The sequence below is a fragment of the Prionailurus viverrinus genome, chromosome B3, assembly GCF_022837055.1.
Source record: "Prionailurus viverrinus isolate Anna chromosome B3, UM_Priviv_1.0, whole genome shotgun sequence".
Taxonomy (NCBI): Eukaryota; Metazoa; Chordata; class Mammalia; order Carnivora; family Felidae; genus Prionailurus; species Prionailurus viverrinus.
In genome coordinates this window covers 29,141,800-29,166,908 of record NC_062566.1, presented here as the reverse complement: position 1 = coordinate 29,166,908, position 25,109 = coordinate 29,141,800, and the positions used below count along the sequence as shown (strand labels likewise).

At 37.2% G+C, this 25,109-nt stretch overlaps 1 protein-coding gene across 7 annotated transcripts in view; it reads right to left on the bottom strand.

The window, feature by feature from the left end:
- The window catches only part of MYO9A (myosin IXA), a 273,152-nt gene that overhangs the window by 217,189 nt on the left and 30,854 nt on the right, over positions 1-25,109 (bottom strand). For all 7 annotated transcript variants that reach the window (XM_047861621.1, XM_047861624.1, XM_047861627.1 and 4 more), the window contains exon 2: positions 8,640-9,550. In XM_047861621.1, the coding sequence (XP_047717577.1) occupies positions 8,640-9,479 (840 nt within the window). In that variant the 5' untranslated portion in view covers positions 9,480-9,550. The remainder of the gene's footprint in view (positions 1-8,639; positions 9,551-25,109) is intronic.

Sequence of the window (25,109 nt, the reverse complement as noted above, 5' to 3'; positions counted from 1 at the left end):
CAGTAAGTTGAATTTCCAATATATCCGAGGATTGTGGAATCAAGACCCGCATGGAGCCCTATGCTGAGTGTGGAGCCTGCTTACGATTCTTTCTCTTGCTCCCTTTGTCCCCCTTCCCTGCTCTCTCTCTCTAAATAGATAATTACATACATACATAAATACATAAAACTTTCCTACAAAGAAAACACCAGGCCTGGATTCCATCATATCAATCCTAACACTGATAGTAGGAGGAAAAAAGAAGTTCTACACAAACTCTTCCAAAAATATAAAACACCCCAACTCATTCCCATATGGCCAGAATTATCCTGATTTAAAAAAAAAAAAAAAAAGCATTAAAGAAAACAATATTTCTCATGACCACATATCAGTAATTCTAAACAAAATTTTAGCAAACCAAATCCAGCAATACATTAAAGGATAATGTATCATGACAATTGGTGTTTATTCCCAGAATGCCAAAATGGTTTACCAATCAAAAATCCATCAATATACAGGAAGAACAAATACTGCTAAAATGTCAACACTACCCAAAGCAATCTACATATTCAATGCAATACCTATCAAAATAACACCAGCATTCTTCACAGAGCTAGAACAAACAATCCTAAAACTTGTATGGAACCAAAAAAGACCCTGAATAGCCAAAGCAATCTTGAAAAAGAAAACCAAAGCAGGAGGCATCACAACCCCAGACTTCAAGCTGTATTACAAAGCTGTAATCATCAAGACAGTGTGTTACTGGCACAAAAACAGACACTCAGATCAGTGGAAGAGAACAGAGAACCCAGAAATGGACCCACAAACATATGGCCAACTAATCTTTGACAAAGCAGGAAAAGAATATCCAATGGAATAAAGACAGTCTCTTCAGGAAATGGTGCTGGGAAAACTGGACAGTGACATGCAGAAGAATGAACCTGGACCACTTTCTTACACCATACACAAAAATAAACTCAAAATGGATCAAAGGCCTAAACATTAGACAGGAAGCCATCAAAATCCTTGAGGAGAAAGCAGGCAGAAACCTCTTTGTGGCCGCAACAACTTCTTACTCAACACGTCTCCAGAGGAAAGGGAAACAAAAGCAAAAATGAACTACTGGGACCTTATCAACATAAAAAGCTTCAGCACAGTGAAGGAAACAATCAGCAAAACTAAAAGGCAACGGACAGAATGGGAGAAGATATTTGCAAACGACATATCAGATAAAGGGTTAGTAACCAACATCTATAAAGAACTTATCAAACTCAACACCCAAAAAACAAATAATCCAGTGAAGAAATTGGCAAAAGACAGGACTAGACACTTCTCCAAAGAAGACATCCAGATGGCCAACCGACACATGAAAAAATGCTCAACATCAGTCATCATCAGGGAAATACAAATCAAAACCACAATGAGATACCACCTCACACCTGTCAGAATGGCTAACATTAACACATCAGGCAACAACAGATGTTGGCGAGGATGTGGAGAAAGAGGATCTCTTTTGCACTGCTGGTGGGAATGCAAACTGGTGCAGCCACTCTGGAAAACAGTATGGAGGTTCCTCAAAAAATTAAAAATAGAACTACCCTATGGCCCAGCAATTGCACTACTAGGTATTTATCCAAGGGATACAGGTGTGCTGTTTCAAAGGGACACAGGCACCCCCATGTTTATAGCAGCACTATCAACAATAGCCAAAGTATGGAAAGAGCCCAAGTGCACATTGACTGATGAATGGATAAAGATGTGGTATATATATACAATGGAGTATTACTCAGCAATCAAAAAGAATGAAATCTTGCCATTTGCAACTATGTGGATAGAACTAGAGAGTATTATGCTAAGCAAAATCAGAGAAAGACAAACATCATATGACTTCACTCATATGAGGACTTTAAGATACAAAACAGATGAACATAAGGGAAGGGAAGCAAAAATAATATAAAAACAGGGAGGGGGCAAAACATAAGAGACTCATAAATATGGAGAACAAACTGAGGGTTGCTGGAGGGATTGTGGAAGGGGGGATGGGCTAAATGGGTAAGGGACATTAAGGAATCTACCCCTGAAATCATTGTTGCACTATATGCTAACTAACTTGGATATAAATTTTAAAAAATAAATTAAATTTAAAAAATCCATCAATATAATTTACCATATTAACAAACTATTCTTTTTTAAACCATATGACTATCTCAAATAGACACAGAAAAAGCATTTGACAAAATCCAACCTTTCCTGATAAAAACTCTAAACAAAGTAAGAATGAAAGGGAATGGACCTCAATCTAATAAAGAACATCTACACAAAACCAACAGCTATCATCACACTTAATGTTTAAGGCTAAATGCTTTCCCCCAAGACAAGAATGTTACTTTCACCGCATCTCTTCATACTGGAGTAACTAGTGAAATCTGCAGGAAAAAAAATTCCAACTGGAAGAAAGTAAATAAAACTGCCTTTTTGTTCACAAATATGACTTCTTATGTGGATAATCCAATAAAAATTTTAAAAAATTGAAATTAATATTTGTACCTAGCCAGCTTGTACAAGATCAAAGTACCAATTTCAACTGTATCCCTATATACTAGAAAATAACAATTGAAAAATGTTAAATACTGTTTATAAAAGCATCAATAAATACTGACAAATATATCTTACTATACATGTTCAAGCCCTATACATTAAAAACAACAGAATATTGCTCAGAGAAATTAAAGATGATCTTCATAAGTAGAGAAATAAACTTGTTCATGGGTCAGATGACTTAATATTGTTACCATATCACTTCTCTAAAAATTAAACTATAGATTTAACACTATCCCAAAGTCCCAAAAAACTTTTATAGAAAAACTGACAATTTAGTTCTAAAATTCATATGGAAATGCAAAGGCCTCGAATATCCAAAATAAGCAAAAGAAGGATTAATACTACCTAATTTCAAAATTATTATAAAGCTGCATAATGAAAGTAGCATGGCATTGTCATGAAGAAAAACGAATCAACAGGAGACAGAATGCTGAAATAAACCCACATATATATGTACAATTTTTTTTGACAAAGACACAAAGGCAAACGAGGTAAAGGAAAAATAGTCTTTCAACAAAAAATAGTTTTGAAACAATTAGATACTCATAGGAAAACACTGGATCTATACACCATATACAAAATAAACTCAAAATTAATCATAGACCTGAATGCAAAACTGAAACTACAAAACTAATGAAAAAACAAAACAAAACATAGAACACTTTTGCAACCATGGTTTAGTCAAAGTTTTCTTAAATATGACACCAAAAACACAATCCATAAGAGAAAAAAAATGGTTAAACTGGATTTCATCAAAATTTAAAATTCTGCTCTTCAAAAGGTACTACTGAGAGATGGCTGTATTTGAGAGAAATTTCACCAAGGAGATTAAAGATCTGTACAATGAAAACCAAAAGGCATTAATGACAAAAACTGACGACACAAATAAATTGAAATACATTATGTGCTCACGGAAGAATTCACATTGTTAAAATGTCCTCACTACCCCAAAGCAATCTACAAATATTTATAAGTGCCTGATGAATACCATTTTTTAAAATTAGGGATACCTAGGTGGCTCAGTTGGTTGAGCATCAGACTCTTGACTTCTGTTTGGGTCATGATACGGGGATCATTGGATAGAGCTCCACATCAGGCTCTGCACTGAGGAACTTGCTTGAAATTCTCTCTCTCCCTATGCCCTTCTCTCTCTCTCTCTCTCTCTCAAGAATAAACATTAAAGGGGCACCTGGGTGGCGCAGTCGGTTAAGCGTCCGACTTCAGCCAGGTCACGATCTCGCGGTCGGTGAGTTCGAGCCCCGCGTCGGGCTCTGGGCTGATGGCTCGGAGCCTGGAGCCTGTTTCCGATTCTGTGTCTCCCTCTCTCTCTGCCCCTCCCCCGTTCATGCTCTGTCTCTCTCTGTCCCAAAAATAAAATAAAAAACGTTGAAAAAAAAATTTAAAAAAAAATTAATAAATAAATAAATAAAAGAATAAACATTAAAAAAAACTTTTTAAATCAATAAAACCAAGAGCTGGTTCTTGAGACAGAGAAAGAGAGAAAGGGAGAGAAATATATAGCAACACAGGCCTAACTCAAGAAACAAGAAAAAGCTCAAACAATCTACATTAACAACTAAAGGAACCAGGAAAAAAAAAAAAAAAAAAAAAAAAAAAAAAAAAAAACAACAAATAAAGCCCAAGGTAAATAGAAGGAAGGAAATAATTAAGACCAGAGCAGAAATGAATGACATTAAGACTAAAAACAGCAATAGAAAAAAAATCAGTAGGGGCGCCTGAGGGACTCAGTCGGTTAAGCATCACGTCATGATCTCATGGTTTGTGAGTTCGAGCCCCACGTCAGGCTCTGTGCTGACAGCTCAGAGCTTGGAGATTGCTTCAAACTCTGTGTCTCTGTCTCTCTCTGTCCCTCCCCTGCTTGTGCTGTCTGTCTCCCTCTCTCTCAAAAATAAATAAACATTAAAAAAATTTTTTTAATCAATAAAACCAAGAGCTGGTTCTTTGAAAAGGTAAACAAAATTGAAAATCACTTAGCCAGACTCATCAAGAAAAAAAGAGGAAGGACCCAAATAAGTAATAGCAGAAATGAAAGAGAAGTAACAACTATCACAGAAATGTAAAGAATTATAAGAGAATACTACAAAAAATTATATACTAACAAGCTAGACAGCCTAGAAGTCTATAAATCACTAGAAACATATCATCTTCCAAAACTGAACAAAAGAGAAATAGAAAATCTAAGGCCAATTACAAGTAAATCAGTAATCAAAAAACTACCAAAAAATAAAAGTCCAGGACAGATTCACAGATATTTAGAAAAGAGTTAATACTTATTCTCATCAAACTATACCAAAAAACACAAGAGGAAGGAAAGCTTCCAAATAAATTCACAAGGCCAGCATTACTCTGATGATAAAAATCAAAAAACAACACACACACACGCGCGCGCACACACACACACACACACACACACACACACACCCCCCTACAGGCCAATATCCTTGATAAACATAGATGCAAAATTCCTCAACAAAATATTAGCAAACCACATACAACAATACATTAAAAAGATCATTCACCACAATCAAGTAAGACTTACTCCATGGATGTAAGAATGGCTCAAGATTTGCAAATCAATGTGATACACAGCATCAACAAAACAAAGGATAAAAATCATATCATCATCTCAATAGGTGCAGAAAACAAAACCCATTTGACAAAATTTAAATTCCATTCATGGTAAAAACTCTCAACAAAGTGGGGTTAGAGAGCACATACATCTATATAAGAAAGACTATATATATGAAAAACCCACAGCTAACATCACACTCAATGGTGAAACAAAGAGCTTTTCCTCTAAGATCAGGAAGAAGACAAATATGTCCACTCTTGCCACTTTTATTCAACACAGTACTCAAAGTCCTGTCCACAACAATCAGACAAGAAAAAGAAGAGGCACCACACTGGTAAAGAAGTTACACTATTGCTATTTGCAGATGACATGATACTACACACAGAAAATCCTAAAGACTCCACCAAAAAGCAATTTGAAATAATAAATGAATTTGGTAAAGATGCATGATACAAAGTTAATATTCAGAAATTGGTAGCATTTCTATACACTAATAACAGAGCAGCACATAGAGAAATTAAGAAAACAAGACTATTTACTAGTGCACCAAAAAGAATAATAAAGTACCTAAGAATAAACTTAACCAAAGAAGTGAAAGACCTATACTCAAAAACTACAAAATAACTGATTGAAGAAACTGAAGATGACACAAACAAATGGAAAGATATTCCAGGCTCATGGATTGGAAGAATTCATATTGTTGAAATGTCTATACTACCCAAAGCAATCTATACATTCAATGCAATCTCTATCAAAATACCAACAGGATTTTTTTTAAAACCTAGAATAATAGTAAAATCTCTTCAGAATCAGAAAAGACCTGGAATAACCAAAGCAATCTTGACAAAGAAAAACAAAGCTAGAGGTATCACAATTCCACATTCCAAGATATACTAGTAAGGAGTAATAATCAAAACAGTACAGTACTGGCACAAAAACAGACACACAGATCAATGGCACAGAATAGAGCACCGAGAAATAAACCATTTATATGGTCAATTAATCTACGACAAAGGAAGCAAGAACATATAATGAGAGACATTCTCTTCAATAAATAGTGCTGGAAAAACTGGACAGCTACATGCAGAAGAATGAAATTGAACCACCTTGTAACACCATACACAAAAATAGACTCAAATTGAATTAAACCTAAATGTGACACCTGAAACCATAAAAATCCTAAAATAGAACACAAGTAGTAATTTCTCTGGCATCAGCCAAAGTGACATTTTTCTAGGTATGTCTCATAAGGCAAGGAAAACAAAAGCAAAAATAAGCAATTGGGACCACACCAATAAAAAAAAAATTTTTTTTTCAAAGCTTTTGTACAGTGAAGGAAACCAACAACAAACAAAAAGACAACCTACTGAGAGGGAGAAATATCTGCAAATAATATATCAATAAGGTAATATCTAAAATATATTTTAAAAAAAAATATATATATATATATATAACTCAACACACACACAAAAAGCCAAAAATAAAATTAAAATGGGCAGAGGACCCATTTTATTTATCCAAAGAAGACATACAAATGGCCATGAAAAGATGCTCAACATCAGTCATCATCAGGGAAATACAAATCAAATCCAGCTCAACATCAGTCATCATCAGGGAAATACAAATCAAAACCACAATGAGATATTACCTTACACCTATCAGAATGGCTAAAATCAAAAACGCAAGAGGGGTGCCTGGGTGGCTCAGTCAGTTAAGCATCTGACTTTGGCTCAGGTCATGATCTCATGCACTGAGCTCTGTGCTGACAGCTCAGAGCCGGAAGCTTGCTTCGGATTCTGGGTTTCCCTCTCTCTCTGTCCCTCCCCAACTGGCACTCTGTCTCTCTCAAAAATTATAAACATTAAAAAAAATTTAAGAAAATTCAATAAAAAATTAGGCAATAAATTTTGACAGATACTTCACCAAAGAAGATATATAGAGGGCACATAAACACATGAAAATGTGCTCACAGCATTAGTCATTATAGAATGCAAATTAAAACCTCAGTAAGATACCACTGTATATATATTTGAATGGCTAAAATTTAAAAGAATGACTATATCAAGGGTTAGCAGGGATATGGAGTAACTGGAACTGTCACACACTGCCTGGTGGGAATATAAAATGTAAGTAAAAACACTGTAGAAAAAGTTGGCAGCTTCTTAAAAAGTTAAGCATATACCTATCATATAACCCAGTCATTCCACTCCTAGGTATTCACCCAAAGTAAAGTGTATGTCCACACAAAGACTTGTATAAAGCTTTATATGCAACAGTGAATAACTAGCAATAATCTAAAAGTCCATTACCAGGTAAATGGATAAATGCAAAGCATCATGCACCCATGCAGTGGAATTCCACCTTAGCAAAAGGAATGAATTACTGACACATACAACCTGGATGAATCTTGAAATAATTATACCAAGAGAAATCAAACATAAAAGAGTATATGGTATATGATTCCATTTATACAAAATTATAGAAATCACAAACTAATCTATAGTTTAAGTGTGTAAGTGGTTTCTTACACTATACTTACACTTTGTGAATCACAAAGAAACTTTGGGAATAATGGATGTATTCGGTATCTTGACTGTGACAGTGGCTTAATTAGTATATATACATGTCAAATTTTATCAAACTGTACATTTCCAATATGTGCAGTTTGCTGTATCTCAGTTATACCTCACAAAATCTCTTTTAAAAAATAGGTAATATTGGGGCGCTTGGGTGGCTCAGTTGGTTGGGCAACCAACTTCAGCTCAGGTCACGAACTCACAGTTCATGGGTTCAAGCCTGACATCGGGCTCTGTGCTGACAGCCCAGCCTGGAGCCTGCGTCAGATTCTGGGTCTCCTTCTCTCTCTGCCCCTCCCCCACTCATGCTCTGTTTCTCTCTGTCTCAAAAATAAACATAAAAAAAAATTATTTTAATAAAAAAAAATAGGTAATACTACCTTTTCCTTTCAACTCTAAAACAAAAAGTGTATTCTTTTTCCTTTCTACCTTTGGTACTATTACTTCTAAAACATTATAGAACTAAAACTTTTTTTCCCATATTCTCTACATTTTCAAAACGTTCTGAACCCTTAGAATTCAATACTAGGCACACGTTAAAGTTGCAAAGATACAAATAGATTGATGAGAATATTTTCCCCAACACCTAATTCCACAACCCAATTACAGATAGGAGTCCTGTGCTGGCTATTTCCCTTTACAGGGGGATACATACGACTCCAATCATCTCTTACTTCATCACTATGACCCAAAAACACCTTTGAAAAATATACTGCCACTGTCATACCCTTTAATCTTCCACGCTGCCTTTTTTGCTTTCCCATCTTCCAGTTTTCCTTGGTAACTAAAAATGATATCTATACTTGTGGTTTCATTACATTTTCTCACATTTACAAAAAATTTTTTCAAAGACATGTTTAAGAGTAAGAAAAGTATTTCTACACACTTACCTCAAGTACTGGTCCAGCTCCAAGAATAATTTGTTCCACTCCACTGGCAAATCCTTTCTGACTGAGTGCAGTAAGGTGGTGTATAAGAAAGTTTGTGCTTTGAGTCTTCCCAGAACCACTCTCTCCTGAAATCACAATGCACTGATTCTTTTTGCGCTGAAGCATGGCATGATAAGCTACATCAGCCACAGCATAAATGTGGGGCTCCAGTTTTCCCAATTGGTGGTTATCATACATTTTGACATATTTGGGATTATAAATAGGAAGAAACTTGAATGGGTTAATAACTATTAGAATACTGCCAACATAGGTATAAATTTTTTCATGCTTAAAGCGATTTCGTAGGTTTTCTAAGAGAGTTTTCTCATTCAAATCAGGTAAGCTACATAAATCATCAAAGTCTTTTTGTTGAGGCTGTGGAAGAAAACCCCGCTCCATCATCCTACGACGTTCTTCTGTTACCCGTAGCCATGACTGCAGACTACCATAATGGATTGATCCATCAAGGTTTTTTTCTCTCAGAAGAAAGCGATAGTCCTCTCCACTCAGGCGATTTTCCAGAGCCATTCGGGGCCACAACATCATTCGCTGAACTGGACAGTCTGTTGGATTGAGTATCCATTCTTCTCCACCAAATTCCTTTACTTCTGCAAGAACATAACATTTTGTTTTGTCAAGATGAAGTCTGTTTATAAGAGAGTCAATCACCTCAGCAGCTGTGGAGTTTTTTCTGGCAGGAATTGGACAGTAGATAGTCCCTTCTGAAATTGTCCCAGGATATATATGTAACGTATGTTCATTATCCTCAAAGCGTCGTCTTCCTCCATCATTTATATTCATATTGGATCCTGTCCCATCAGCATGGATAGTATGTGTCCAAGACCCTGCAAACCATTTTCATGGCAAAAGAACTGTAACATAAAAGATGTGAAACATTTAGAAATCACATAAACAATCTTTAGCTTCTGATGCTCAAGAAAGAAAGGCTTAAATCATGTTGATTACATCTTTTAGAACATAATATCCTAATTCTTAGTCTAGAAAGTCTTGAAAACAGTCTGAGACCACGTAATATTACATTTTATTGCCCAAATCTGGACACTTTCTCCAAAAGCAACTTGCCAAAGATTTTTCCATGTTTTATCATACTAATAACGCAAAATCCAGAGTGCAAATAAAAATTATTTTGTACTCTATCTCAAATGTTTCCAAAGTACCTGAGATTAGAGTCAAGTTCTTTCTTTATATTTAAAGAGACTTGCCAAAGACTAGATTATAAAGGGCAGAATAATCATACAAATCACCCTGCACCCAAAAGCTCTTATGGATAAAGCAAAAACACAAAACAATGCCATCAATGAAGCCAAATTTTTGTGAAATTAAAAACAGTAAGAAGATGATATTAACAACACAGGAAATAATAGGTGTTGAAGAGGATGTGGAGAAAGGGGAACCCTCTAACACTGTTGGTGGGAATACAAACTGGTGCAGTCACTCTGGAAAACAGTATGGAAGTTCCTCAAAAAATTAAAAATAGAACTTCGCTATGATCCAGCACTACTATTTACCCAAAGGATAAAAAAATACTAATTTAAAGGGATACATGCACCTCAATGTTTGCAGCAGCATTATCAGCAATAGCCAAATTATGGTAAGAACCCAAATATCTATCAACTGATGAATGGATAAAGATGTGAGATACACACACACACACACACACACACACACACACACACACACACACAAATGGAATATTACTCGGCCATAAAAAAAGAATGAAATCTTGCCATTTCCAACAACGTGGATGGAACTAGTGTATTATGCTAAGTGAAATAAGTCAGAGAAAGACAAATACCATATGATTTCACTCATAAGTGGAATTAAAGAAACAAAACAAAGGAACATGTAGGGGAGAGAGGAAAACCAAGAAACAGACTCTAAACTATAGAGAATAGACTGTTACCAGGAAACAGATGGGTGGGGAGGATGGATTAAATAGGTGATAGGAATTAAGGAGGACACTTGTGATAAGCACTAGGTATTGAACTGAATCACAAAAAAGCTACACCTGAAATTAATATTATACTGTATGTTAACTAACTGGAATTTAAATAAAAGCTTGAAAAAAACCATTAAGAAGATGAGATTAAATAAAAAAATCAAACTAAATGAAATTATAACTAAGAAAATATGAGAGAAACCTGCTATAGAATAGATATATTTTCAAGGACTTTTGGGCTCTCTCTCTACCTCTCCTAACAACAAAAAGATCCTGCCCCCGGCTCGCTGATAAAATTATATAGCTGATACTATTATAACTTTTATTCAACCTTCCCTTTTCCTTCAAGGTTACCTTTTTATCTAACCTTATTTCATTTCTTACACGTATTCTGCATATCCTTCCAATCTTCTCAAACCCCATGTACATAACACCTCCAGAATGATTTCAACTTTGGCATCCCACTGAGAAAATAGCATTTTCCAACTCAAAATGTATCCCTATTTTATTCTCATCTTAGTTTTTCCATTCTAGTCTACAAAGAAAATATATCCCATGTCCTTTCCAGGGCTAATAAAACCTATTTCTTATCATCTCCATCAAACTTGCCCCATCAGAGAATCATCCTCACATGTTACCACTTTCCTTTTTTATTTCATCCTTTAACATACAAAGATGCTGTTATTTTTTTTTAAATACCTTCAGTTACTTCTCTCTCATAATATTACATATTTGTAAAAGTTCTCAAATGAAGAAACTCTGTTTTGTTTTTTCCTAGATGACCTTTCAAACACAGAGAATATTATGGAACATATAAAAAGCAGTCATATAGCTACCACCGAATTCAACAAGTTTGAAAACTGCTGTAATTACTCCAGATCAGTTTACAAACAACATATTAGAGATAAAGCTCCTTCTTTTGCTCTGCAGAGAGAACCACTGTCCTGTTTCTATATTTTTATTACACATGTGGGTCTCCATGAATTATAGATAGTACTGTTTCAGTCTTTTAGGCTTTAAAAAAATGGTGTCATACCATACTTAATAGTCTGCATCTCAAGTTAACATTGTCTTTTCTAAGTGCTGATACATGTAAAAGTTCATTAACTGCCAAATAATATGCCAATTAATGTTTATTAATTGTTACAAATGTACTGGGGTGGGGGGGATATAGATATTGGGGGAGACTATGTATGTATGGGGGGAGGTTGGGGGGTTCTGGATCTTCTGTTCAAATTTGCTGTGAAGCTAACCTAAAACTGCTCTTAAAAGCAAGGTCTTTGTTTTTAAATCCCATTGGATGATTTATACCACAATTTATCAATCCACTGTCCTTCTAGTGAACACTTGGAATGTTTCCAATATTACACTATTAAAACAATGCTGCAGATCTCACACATGTCTCTTTATATGTCTTTCCTAGAATTTCTCTGGGCTTTACACCTAGAATCGTTGGGTTTTAAGCACATTCAACTTTACTAGATATTAACAAAACACTCTCCAAAGTAGTTGTACCAACTATTTCACAGCAAGTGTAGGAAGGGCTCAAGTTTCTCTGCCTCCTTACCAATAAAAGTATTGTCAGACTTGAGTTTCTGCCAGTATAAGTGTAAAAAGGTATCTCATTACTTTAATTTGCATTTCCCTGTTTATTAGAATGAGGATGAGCAACACTTACCATTTGCCATTTGGACTATGTTGCTTATTCATTTCTGTTTTTTGAGTTGTCTTTTCTTTATTGGTTTAAATGAGTTTTTCATATAGCCTGGATACTAATCAATTTTCAGTTAAATGTGTGATAATTATCTCCTACCTATTAGTGCCTTAGCTTTCTATTTTATTCACAATGTCTTTTGTCATAGAGTTTTTAATAGTCAAATTTATCAATCCTTTACAGGTTATGATTTCTTTTTTAGTAAATTACAGTAACAACAATTGTAGTTAACTCTTATTGTGTGTTTATTTATACCAGTCATTTTTCTAAGCATTTCACATTTTATTTCTCACAATTCCTGAGGGCTGTTTTTACCATTATCATCCTCATTTTATAAATGAGAAAACAAGAAAGATTACATAACTTGCCCAAAGTCATAACTAGCATGTGAGAAAGTTGACATTTGAAGCAGTTCGTCTGGCTATAAAACCTACATGGCGTTATCTCCTGGTATAGTTTTTAAAAATCCCTCCTCATCCTGAAGACATAAAGTTATCCATCCTGCATTTTCTTTGAAAAGGCCTAAGGTTTTTCTTTTCTCATTTATGTACTTAATCCATACAGAATTTATTTTCATAGCGCTCTTATTTTCATGCCAAATCAGATTAGCAATTTAATCAGCACCTCAATGAAGAGTCCAATCTCTCCCTTGATTTATAATGCCACCTCTGTCATGTAGCTAATTCCATATAAATATCAAGGTGTGAGGTTGCGGCAAGATGGCGGCTTAGGAGGACGCTGGGCTCACCGCACGTCCTGCTGATCACTTAGATTCCATCTACACCTGCCTAAATAACCCAGAAAACCGCCAGAGGATTAGCAGAACGGAGTCGCCGGAGCCAAACGCAGACGAGAGGCCCACGGAAGAGGGTAGGAAGGGCGGCGAGGCGGTGCGCGCTCCACGGACTGGCGGGAGGGAGCCGGGGCGGAGGGGCAGCTCACTGGCCAAGCGGAGCCCCCGAGTCTGGCTGGCAAAAGCGGAGGGGCCTGACGGACTGTGTTCCCACAACAAGCGCGACTTAGCGTCTGGGAGGTCATAAGTTAACAGCTCTGCTCGGAAAGCGGGAAGGCTGGAGGACAAAGGGAGGGAGAGCTGCTGAGCCCCCTGACAACAGAGCTCAGTTTGGTGGGGAACAAAGGCGCTCGCCAGCGCCATCTCCCCCGCCCATCCCCCAGCCGAAATCCCAAAGGGAACCGGATCCTGCCAGGGAACTTGCTCACTCCGCGCAAACACCCAACTCTGCGCTTCTGCGGAGCCAAACCTCCGGCAGCGGATCTGACTCCCTCCCGCTGCCACAGGGCCCCTCCTGAAGTGGATCACCTAAGGAGAAGCGATCTAAGCCTGCCCCTCCTGCCCCCGTGCACCTTGCCTACCCACCCCAGCTAATACGCCAGATCCCCAGCACCACAAGCCTGGCAGGGTGCAAGTAGCCCAGAGGGGCCACACCACCCCACAGTGAATCCCGCCCCTAGGAGAGGGGAAGAGAAGGCACACACCAGTCTGACTGTGGCCCCAGTGGTGGGCTGGGGGCAGACATCACGTCTGACTGTGGCCCCGCCCACCAACTCCAGTTATACACCACAGCACAGGGGAAATGCCCTGCAGGTCCTCACCACGCCAGGGACTATCCAAAATGACCAAGCGGAAGAATTCCCCTCAGAAGAATCTCCAGGAAATAACAACAGCTAATGAGCTGATCAAAAAGGACTTAAATAACATAACAGAAAGTGAATTTAGAATAATAGTCATAAAATTAATCGCTGGGCTTGAAAACAGTATACAGGACAGCAGAGAATCTCTTGCTACAGAGATCAAGGGACTAAGGAACAGTCACTAGGAGCTGAAAAACGCTTTAAACGAAATGCATAACAAAATGGAAACCACCACAGCTCGGCTTGAAGAGGCAGAGGAGAGAATAGGTGAACTAGAAGATAAAGTTATGGAAAAAGAGGAAGCTGAGAAAAAGAGAGATAAAAAAATCCAGGAGTATGAGGGGAAAATTAGAGAATTAAGTGATACACTAAAAAGAAATAATATACGCATAATTGGTATCCCAGAGGAGGAAGAGAGAGGGAAAGGTGCTGAAGGGGTACTTGAAGAAATCATAGCTGAGAACTTCCCTGAACTGGGGAAGGAAAAAGGCATTGAAATCCAAGAGGCACAGAGAACTCCCTTCAGACGTAACTTGAATCGATCTTCTGCACGACATATCATAGTGAAACTGGCAAAATACAAGGATAAAGAGAAAATTCTGAAAGCAGCAAGGGGTAAGCGTGCCCTCACATATAAAGGGAGACCTATAAGACTTGTGACTGATCTCTCTTTTGAAACTTGGCAGGCCAGAAAGAATTGGCACGAGATTTTCAGGGTGCTAGACAGAAAAAATATGCAGCCAAGAATCCTTTATCCAGCAAGTCTGTCATTTAGAATAGAAGGAGAGATAAAGGTCTTCCCAAACAAAAACTGAAGGAATTTGTCACCACTAAACCAGCCCTACAAGAGATCCTAAGGGGGACCCTGTGAGACAAAGTCCCAGAGACATCACTAAAAGCATAAAACATACAGACATCACAATGACTCTAAACCCGTATCTTTCTATAATAACACTGAATGTAAATGCATTAAATGCGCCAACCAAAAGACATAGGGTATCAGAGTGGATAAAAAAACAAGACCCATCTATTTGCCCTCTACAAGAGACTCATTTTAGACCTGAGGACACCTTCAGATTGAGAGTGAGGGGATGGAGAACTATTTATCATGCGACTGGAAGCCAAAAGAAAGCTGGAGTAGCCATACTTATATCAGACAAACTAGACTTTAAATTCAAGGCTGTAACAAGAGATGAAGAAGGACATTATATAATAGTTACAGGGTCTATCCATCAGGAAGAGCTAACAATTATAAATATCTATGCACCAAATACCGGAGCCCCCAAATATATAAAACAATTACTCATAAACATAAGCAACCTTATTGATAAGAATGTGGTAATTGCAGGGGACTTTAATACACCACTTACAGAAATGGATAGATCATCTAGACACACGGTCAATAAAGAAACAAGGGCCCTGAATGAGACATTGGATCAGATGGACTTGACAGATATATTTAGAACTCTGCATCCCAAAGCAACAGAAGATACTTTCTTCTCGAGTGCACATGGAACATTCTCCAAGATAGATCATATACTGGGTCACAAAACAGCCCTTCATAAGTTTACAAGAATTGAAATTATACCATGCTTACTTTCAGACCACAATGCTATGAAGCTTGAAATCAACCACAGAAAAAAGTCTGGAAAACCTCCAAAAGCATGGAGGTTAAAGAACACCCTACTACAGAATGAGTGGGTCAACCAGACAATTAGAGAAGAAATTAAAAAATATATGGAAACAAATGAAAATGAAAATACAACAATCCAAACGCTTTGGGACGCAGCAAAGGCAGTCCTGAGAGGAAAATACATTGCAATCCAGGCCTATCTCAAGAAACAAGAAAAATCCCAAATACAAAATCTAACAGCACACCTAAAGGAACTAGAAGCAGAACAGCAAAGGCAGCCTAAGCCCAGCAGAAGAAGAGAAATAATAAAGATCAGAGCAGAAATAAACAATATAGAAACTAAAAAAAACTGTAGAGCAGATCAACGAAACCAAGAGTTGGTTTTTTGAAAAAATAAACAAAATTGACAAACCTCTAGCCAGGCTTCTCAAAAAGAAAAGGGAGATGACCCAAATAGATAAAATCATGAACGAAAATGGAATTATTACAACCAATCCCTCAGAGATACAAACAATTATCAGGGAATACTATGAAAAATTATATGCCAACAAATTGGACAACCTGGAAGAAATGGACAAATTCCTGAACACCCACACTCTTCCAAAACTCAATCAGGAGGAAATAGAAAGCTTGAACAGACCCATAACCAGTGAAGAAATTGAATCGGTTATCAAAAATCTCCCAACAAATAAGAGTCCAGGACCAGATGGCTTCCCAGGGGAGTTCTACCAGACGTTTAAAGCAGAGATAATACCTATCCTTCTCAAGCTATTCCAAGAAATAGAAAGGGAAGGAAAACTTCCAGACTCATTCTATGAAGCCAGTATTACTTTGATTCCTAAACCAGACAGAGACCCAGTAAAAAAAGAGAACTACAGGCCAATATCCCTGATGAATATGGATGCAAAAATTCTCAATAAGGTACTAGCAAATCGAATTCAACGGCATATAAAAAGAATTATTCACCATGATCAAGTGGGATTCATTCCTGGGATGCAGGGCTGGTTCAACATTCGCAAAACAATCAACGTGATACATCACATTAACAAAAAAAAAGAGAAGAACCATATGATCCTGTCAATCGATGCAGAAAAGGCCTTCGACAAAATCCAGCACCCTTTCTTAATAAAAACCCTTGAGAAAGTCGGGATAGAAGGAACATACTTAAAGATCATAAAAGCCATTTATGAAAAGCCCACAGCTAACATCATCCTCAACGGGGAAAAACTGAGAGCTTTCTCCCTGAGATCAGGAACACGACAAGGATGCCCACTCTCACCGCTGCTGTTTAACATAGTGCTGGAAGTTCTAGCATCAGCAATCAGACAACAAAAGGAAATCAAAGGCATCAAAATTGGCAAAGATGAAGTCAAGCTTTCGCTTTTTGCAGATGACATGATATTATACATGGAAAATCCGATAGACTCCACCAAAAGTCTGCTAGAACTGATCCATGAATTCAGCAAAGTTGCAGGATACAAAATCAATGTACAGAAATCAGTTGCATTCTTATACACTAACAATGAAGCAACAGAAAGACAAATAAAGAAACTGATCCCATTCACAATTGCACCAAGAAGCATAAAATACCTAGGAATAAATCTAACCAAAGATGTAAAGGATCTGTATGCTAAAAACTATAGAAAGCTTATGAAGGAAATTGAAGAAGATTTAAAGAAATGGAAAGACATTCCCTGCTCATGGATTGGAAAAATAAATATTGTCAAAATGTCAATCCTACCCAAAGCTATCTACACATTCAATGCAATCCCAATCAAAATTGCACCAGCATTCTTCTCGAAACTAGAACAAGCAATCCTAAAATTCATATGGAACCACAAAAGGCCCCGAATAGCCAAAGGAATTTTGAAGAAGAAGACCAAAGCAGGAGGCATCACAATCCCAGACTTTAGCCTCTACTACAAAGCTGTCATCATCAAGACAGCATGGTATTGGCACCAAAACAGACACATAGACCAATGGAATAGAATAGAAACCCCAGAACTAGACCCACAAACGTATGGCCAACTCATCTTTGACAAAGCAGGAAAGAACATCCAATGGAAAAAAGACAGTCTCTTTAACAAATGGTGCTGGGAGAACTGGACAGCAACATGCAGAAGGTTGAAACTAGACCACTTTCTCACACCATTCACAAAAATAAACTCAAAATGGATAAAGAACCTAAATGTGAGACAGGAAACCATCAAAACCTTAGAGGAGAAAGCAGGAAAAGACCTCTCTGACCTCAGCCGTAGCAATCTCTTACTCGACACATCCCCAAAGGCAAGGGAATTAAAAGCAAAAGTGAATTACTGGGACCTTATGAAGATAAAAAGCTTCTGCACAGCAAAGGAAACAACCAACAAAACTAAAAGGCAACCAACGGAATGGGAAAAGATATTCGCAAATGACATATCGGACAAAGGGCTAGTATCCAAAATCTATAAAGAGCTCACCAAACTCCACACCCGAAAAACAAATAACCCAGTGAAGAAATGGGCAGAAAACATGAATAGACACTTTTCTAAAGAAGACATCCGGATGGCCAACAGGCACATGAAAAGATGTTCAGCGTCGCTCCTTATCAGGGAAATACAAATCAAAACCACACTCAGGTATCACCTCACGCCAGTCAGAGTGGCCAAAATGAACAACTCAGGAGACTATAGATGCTGGAGAGGATGTGGAGAAACGGGAACCCTCTTGCACTGTTGGTGGGAATGCAAATTGGTGCAGCCGCTCTGGAAAGCAGTGTGGAGGTTCCTCAGAAAATTAAAAATAGACCTACCCTATGACCCAGCAATAGCACTGCTAGGAATTTATCCAAGGGATACAGGAGCACTGATGCATAGGGCCACTTGTACCCCAATGTTCATAGCAGCACTCTCAACAATAGCCAAATTATGGAAAGAGCCTAAATGTCCACCAACTGATGAATGGATAAAGAAATTGTGGTTTATATACACAATGGAATATTACGTGGCAATGAGAAAAAATGAAATATGGCCTTTTGTAGCAACGTGGATGGAACTGGAGAGTGTGATGCTAAGTGAAATAAGCCATACAGAGAAAGACAGATACCATATGGTTTCACTCTTATGTGGATCCTGAGAAACTTAACAGGAACCCATGGGGGAGGGGAAGGAAAAAAAAAAAAAAGAGGTTAGAATGGGAGAGAGCCAAAGCATAAGAGACTGTTAAAAACTGAGAACAAACTGAGGGTTGATGGGGGGTGGGAGGGAGGAGAGGGTGGGTGATGGGTATTGAGGAGGGCACCTTTTGGGATGAGCACTGGGTGTTGTATGGAAACCAATTTGTCAATAAATTTCATTAAAAAAAAATAAAATTAAAAAAAAAAAAAAGATAAATATCAAGGTGTTCTGGGCTCTGTATTCTCTTCCAGTAGTCTATCTGTCCATCCCTGAATCTATCTTAATTACTATAGCTCTATAATAAGTTTTGATGGAAGGCATATCATTTCAATTTGTTCTTCTTTAATGTTACTTTGATTCTTTACCATAAGAATTTTAAGATCAGCATGTCCACTACCACGAAAAAGAAAAACTTCTGACATTTTTTGATGTTTATTTTTTTGAGAGAGAGAGCACGCACATGCACAAGCTGGGGAGAGGCAGAGAGAGGGAGACACAGAATCTGAAGCAGGGGCTCCAGGCTCCGTGCTGACAGCAGAGAGCTCGACATGGGACTGGAACTCATGAACTGTGAGATCACGACCTAAGCTAAAATCAGACACTTAACCGACTGAGACACCCAGGCACCCCCAAAACCTTCTGATATTTTGACTGACACTACACTGATTTCATAGATTAATACTGGGAAAACAGACATCCTATTGACTTCCCTTTCATGAAAATCACGCTGTTGTTTTACACTAGCTTTCACTTCTAAAGTTTCTGTCATTTTCATATCCATCTGATCTTTTTTCTACCTTAAGTGCCATAACTGGGTTTTTTTGCTTTGTTTGGCTTATTTTAGAAAAAGAAAGAGCGTAAGTGGGGGAAAGGGGTAAAGGAGGAGAGACAGAATTCCAAGCAGACTTCACACTCAGCACAGAGCCCGAATCAGGGCTCGATCCCACAACCCTGGAATCATAACCTGAGCCAAAATCAAGTCAGATGCTCAACCGAGCCCCGCCCCCCCATTGCCCCCATAATTGTTTTAATTTAAGGGATATTACTCACTTTTCTTCTTGAAAATACTAAATATAAAATTTTATTTTTTTCAGTGAAGCATTTTAATGTCATCCAAAGTAAACTGCTCTTCAGATTTATTTCATATCATTCTCGGCACTAGATGGCTAATTTGTTTGAAAATTTAGATGTACAGGTGTACTTTCTGATGGAAATTTTTTTTTGTTTTTCATATAAACATTTACTGAGAACCTACTATTTACTACTTTGTTTTAATATAACCACAATACCATTAATCACACCTTTAAAAATTAACAATTTTAATATTACTGGTCAATGTTCAATTTCCCGTTATCTCATAAATATGTTTCTTACTGGTGGTCTGTTCAAATCAGAAGATAAGTCCTACACTCAAGGAAACTCAAACCTCAGCTTCTGTACCTGCAAGGTCCCAGCCACAGCCCTATTCACTGCTTTGTGTTCTACTGCCTTTCTGAAACATAGGAATGTTTACCTTTTCTGCACCCCATTTATGTCAACTTGATTTTTCTTTTTGCTTCATCAATCATAGCTTTGTGTTTGGAAAAGAGGGTTTGCCTCAAAATATCACTAACAAATACATCTTGACAGCAAGCCATTAGCGTTTATCAAAATCATCTGGGCAATGTTTTAAAAATATACATTTCTAAGCCCAATAATGGTTCTGAGATTGGGAAATCTAGGCACTTCTGTTGTTGCTGGTCCAAAAAATAGTATTTGACAATCAATGGTTTATGTTTCCACTCTCCACTCCTTTACCACTCTTCCCACATAGCAAGCTCTGCCAATATTCTTTGAAAATGTCACCAATTACCATAAAGTTGCCAAATCCAACGGCCTCTTCTGAATCCTCATCTTAACACGGCACTCTATAGCATTTGACTAAGAAAGCCATCTTCTCGTTCTTGAAACTGCCCTCACATGATAATTATTTTTCTTGTAATCTTCCTGATAGGCTCACTCTCTTTCTGATTCACTCTCAGAGCTTCTTGTCCATGACCTCAATTTCAAAAAAAAAAAAAAAATAACAACAACAACAACAAAATCTCCCAGTTTCTGGTCTCAACCCAGTGCTCTTCTATCTAAATGACTTTACCTAATCCACTGTCTGAAATTTATACCACTACCTGTTATCAATGGATGCTTCTGCACTACAATGACAGTGACCATATGGTCCACAAAGCCAAAAATGTTTACTATATGGCCCTTAAATGAAACAGGTTAGGGGTGCCTGGATGGCTCAGTCGGTTGAGCAACCAACTCTTGGTTTCAGCTCAGGTTGTGATCTCACAGTTCATGAGATTGAGCCCCGCATCAGGCTCCATACTGACAGCATGGAGACTGCTTGGGATTCTCTCTCTCTGCCCCTCCCCCAAGCTTGCTCTCAAAAATATATAAATAAACTTAAAAAAAAAAAAGTTTGCCAACTTCTATTCTAGGCTAACCCCTAAAAAAATTAGAAAAAAGGTATAACTTCCCAACTAACACTGTGAAAAAAATGGAATGATTAAAAAATAATCAATTCAAAGGAAGGCAAAAAGGAAGGGGATCCTGGGTGGAGTCAGAACAGATGGAACAAATGGAAAGCAAACTAAATGTATCAATAACTACATTAAATGGAAATGCTCCACTTAAAAGAAAAAGATTACCAAGAGATTTTTAAAATCCAACTATATTGTTTTTAATAAACATGCATTTATGATCTGATCAAGATCTGAAAGTTTAAAAAAATTCCATATACCATCTAAATTCTAGACAAAAAAAAAAGTCAGTACAATCAAAATAACATCAAGCAAAATAAAAAAAGAAAGTGGAGTTAAATATCTCTTAGGTCCCTTTTAGTCCTTACATACTGTAATTCTAGGTTTAGGCCTGAAATGAAGGTCTCTGGATATTACTGGGGACTCTGAAAAGTAGGAAGTAAGAAGTTAAGGAAGAAGTGGGAGAAGACAGATTGGCAAGTAAATTAGCAGACATTGGTCAAATCTGCTATAAAGAAAAAAGGGAGAAGTATGAGTGAATCATTTGTTAGGGGGCTTGGGAGCACATCTTTATGGTTATAAATAGAATCAAGTAGAGAAGCAGAAACTGAAAACTTAAGAAAATGAAGGTCTATCTGATGAGCCAAGGTTCTTCAATAAGACAAACTAAATGAGAATGAGATTTAGGTCAAAGATGGACAGGTGCATCTCTCAGAAAGTAAAAAACATACTCTTTTCTTTTCCTTAAAGAATTTAAAGAAAAAAAAAAGATTGAGAAAAAGCTTTTTAGGTAAGATGTGACAAATGTGCATGTTAGCTCATCTTCACAACTAGATAGCACATTAGGAGCCCAGTTTTACTTATAGTAGGTCAATGCCAAGTAAAAGCCAAATTGAGTGCTGAAAGAAAATACATTTTGTAATATTTCAACTAAAGAAAAGGTGATGGAATAAATTAGTTACCAGATGACACACTATAGATAGGTACATGAACAGCTAACCGGTTTCATCTGTGCAGTAGGTAATCCGGCCCTTCTAATGAAAGTACAGTACTGCATTTGCCTTTGAAGAACTACTACTCCTCCCTTGCCATTTGACACAGCACACTTGGAATAGACCAACCTCATCCCCTAGCTAGGGGAGGAAGGGTGGTATTAGTCGTGACCCAGACCCAGCTAATCAATTATTCCATTCCCCCTGGCACCAGCGGCTGCTCATAGAGATTCCATATTGGAACTTTGCTGCATTTTCTTTTCTGCTGGGCTGGTTATCCAGAAATATGTAAATCTAAAACTGTTTGCAGCCATCTTTCCTGAATGCACAGAAGTCCTTACACAGTAAAAGAAAATGAACAAATACATACAGCAAAACCTAATCAACATTGTTTGGGCTACTGAAGCTAGCTGTGCCTCAAATAAACTCCACCACTGAACTTCCTTAAGTGTGACAATCAATTCCCTTTTACCCTGAGCTACTTTGAGCTGGGTTTCTGTTCTCTGCAATCAAAGGAACTCACTTTAATAGGTAACACTTCAGTGCAATACCCTTTCACAATTTAGGTATCTCTTGTTATCCAAATTACTGATATCTAAAAATGTCACAGTCTAGGGGCATTTGGGTGGCTCAGTTGGTCAAGCATCCAATTTCGGCTCAAATCAGGATCTCACAGTTTGTGAGTTTGAGCCCGCATCAGGCTCTGTGTGGATAGTGCAGAGCCTGAAGCACATGTGGAGTTCTGTGTCTCCCTCTCTCTCTGCCCCTCCCCTGCTCACACTCTGTCTCTCTCAAAAGTAAACATTAAAAAAAAATTTTAAATAGGGGCACCTGGGTGGCTCAGTCCGTTAATTATCTGACTTCAGCTCAGGTCATGACCTCGCAGTTCGTGAGTTCGAGTCCCATGTCAGGCTCTGTGCTGACAGCTCAGAGCCTGGAGCTTGCTTCAGATTCTGTGTCCCTCTCTCTCTCTGCCCCTTCCCCGCGTGTGCTCTGTCTCGGTCTCTCTCTCAAAAATAAATAAACATTAAAAAAAATTTCTTTAATTTAAATTTCACAGTCTAAGCTCAGGAACCAAATATATTTGAATAAACTTTTAGGTGCTTACTTCACAATCATGCTATTTGCTATCCAAACTTGGGGAACCAAATAGATTCAAATAGGGCAACACCCCCTGACATCCAAATTCCCTATCCAAACTAAAGATTGGGTAAAACAGATTTAGATGGTGAATGATACCTGTAATGCCAGTCATGCAGAAGAAATATGGCAAGGGATGTATATATAATATGATGTCAACTGAAAAAACTTAAAATATAAAACTACATATAAAGGCATATATATATTAAATAAGGACAAATATATTAGACTTTTGAGTAATCTTCAAAATTCCTTTTTATAGTTTTCATCAAAAATAAGTTTTATGTGCATTACCTCATTTGAGTTGAACAGGAAATCTCTGAGACAGGTAACAAGTTAATACCTGTCAAATTAGAAAATTAAGGCTTACAGGGGCGCCTGGGTGGCGCAGTCGGTTAAGCGTCCGACTTCAGCCAGGTCACGATCTTGCGGTCCGTGAGTTCGAGCCCCGCGTCAGGCTCTGGGCTGATGGCTCAGAGCCTGGAGCCTGTTTCCGATTCTGTGTCTCCCTCTCTCTCTGCCCCTCCCCCGTTCATGCTCTGTCTCTCTCTGTCCCAAAAATAAATAAACGTTGGAAAAAAAAAAATTAAAAAAAAAAAAAAAGAAAATTAAGGCTTACAGAGCAAAAAAGTCTATGTAAATTTACCTTATGATAAAGATAGCATTTCAAACCAGCATATAAAAAGAGTATGGATAAATGATTGAGAGAATAAAATAACTTATATTATGCATATAAAGAATTAAGCACTTTACTGGCACTTATGGAGCAATTACACATAGCTGTACCAGTTATAAATAAAATTATTTAATATGTTTTTTCCCTATCCCAAAGTAATATTTCAAAAGTATATGCTAACAGAGGGAAACAATGCGGTCAGACAGTTGCTGTGGTCAGTAGGGTGTGGTTCAGAATAGGCCAGCTTATGCTGTTATTCAGTGGTCTGAGAAGAAACTAATTATAGAGGAAAACTGTGGTGAAGAATGAAAATAGGGAATACAGAGCTTCCTTTAAATTAGAAGTTCATTTAAAAAAAAGAAGTAACTAAAGATTTTTAATGTCATATTTTGCATCTGTGTACTAATAAAATTTAATTTTCAAAAAATTTTCAAAAAAAAGCTGCTTTTACTTCTTTACCAAGTTCTCAAGGTCATTTTCCAAGAAGAAAAAAAAGAAGTATCCTTTCTCTTTATATTTACTTTATCACAGGGATCTACAAATGAATGTTAGTAAGATCATACACTAACATTCAGTAACAAGAGAAAAATAAATCAGGCAAATTCATATCTAAAAAATAAAAATCTAGCTTCACTACACAGAAAATAACTCAAAGCAAAAATCTCACCAGTAGATATTAAAAGGAGAACATTCTACTATCAAGGCAGGGTCTATTCGAGAAAACAATACTGATTTGTATACAGTTGTAAATGTCATGGGGAGAAAGCTATTAAATATTTTGAACTTATTTTAGAAAAATAATTTGGAGGAAGTGGTGTTCAAGAGCTAATATTCATGTTTCTTCATATTTTAGTACTTAAAACTGAATTTACAAGTAAATATGTAACTTACTTAAATATGTAAATATTTATATTTTTAAACTTTTCCAACTATGTGTTTTACAATACTCTTTTTTTTCAAAAGTCTCTACTCTTTTTACAAACCCATTT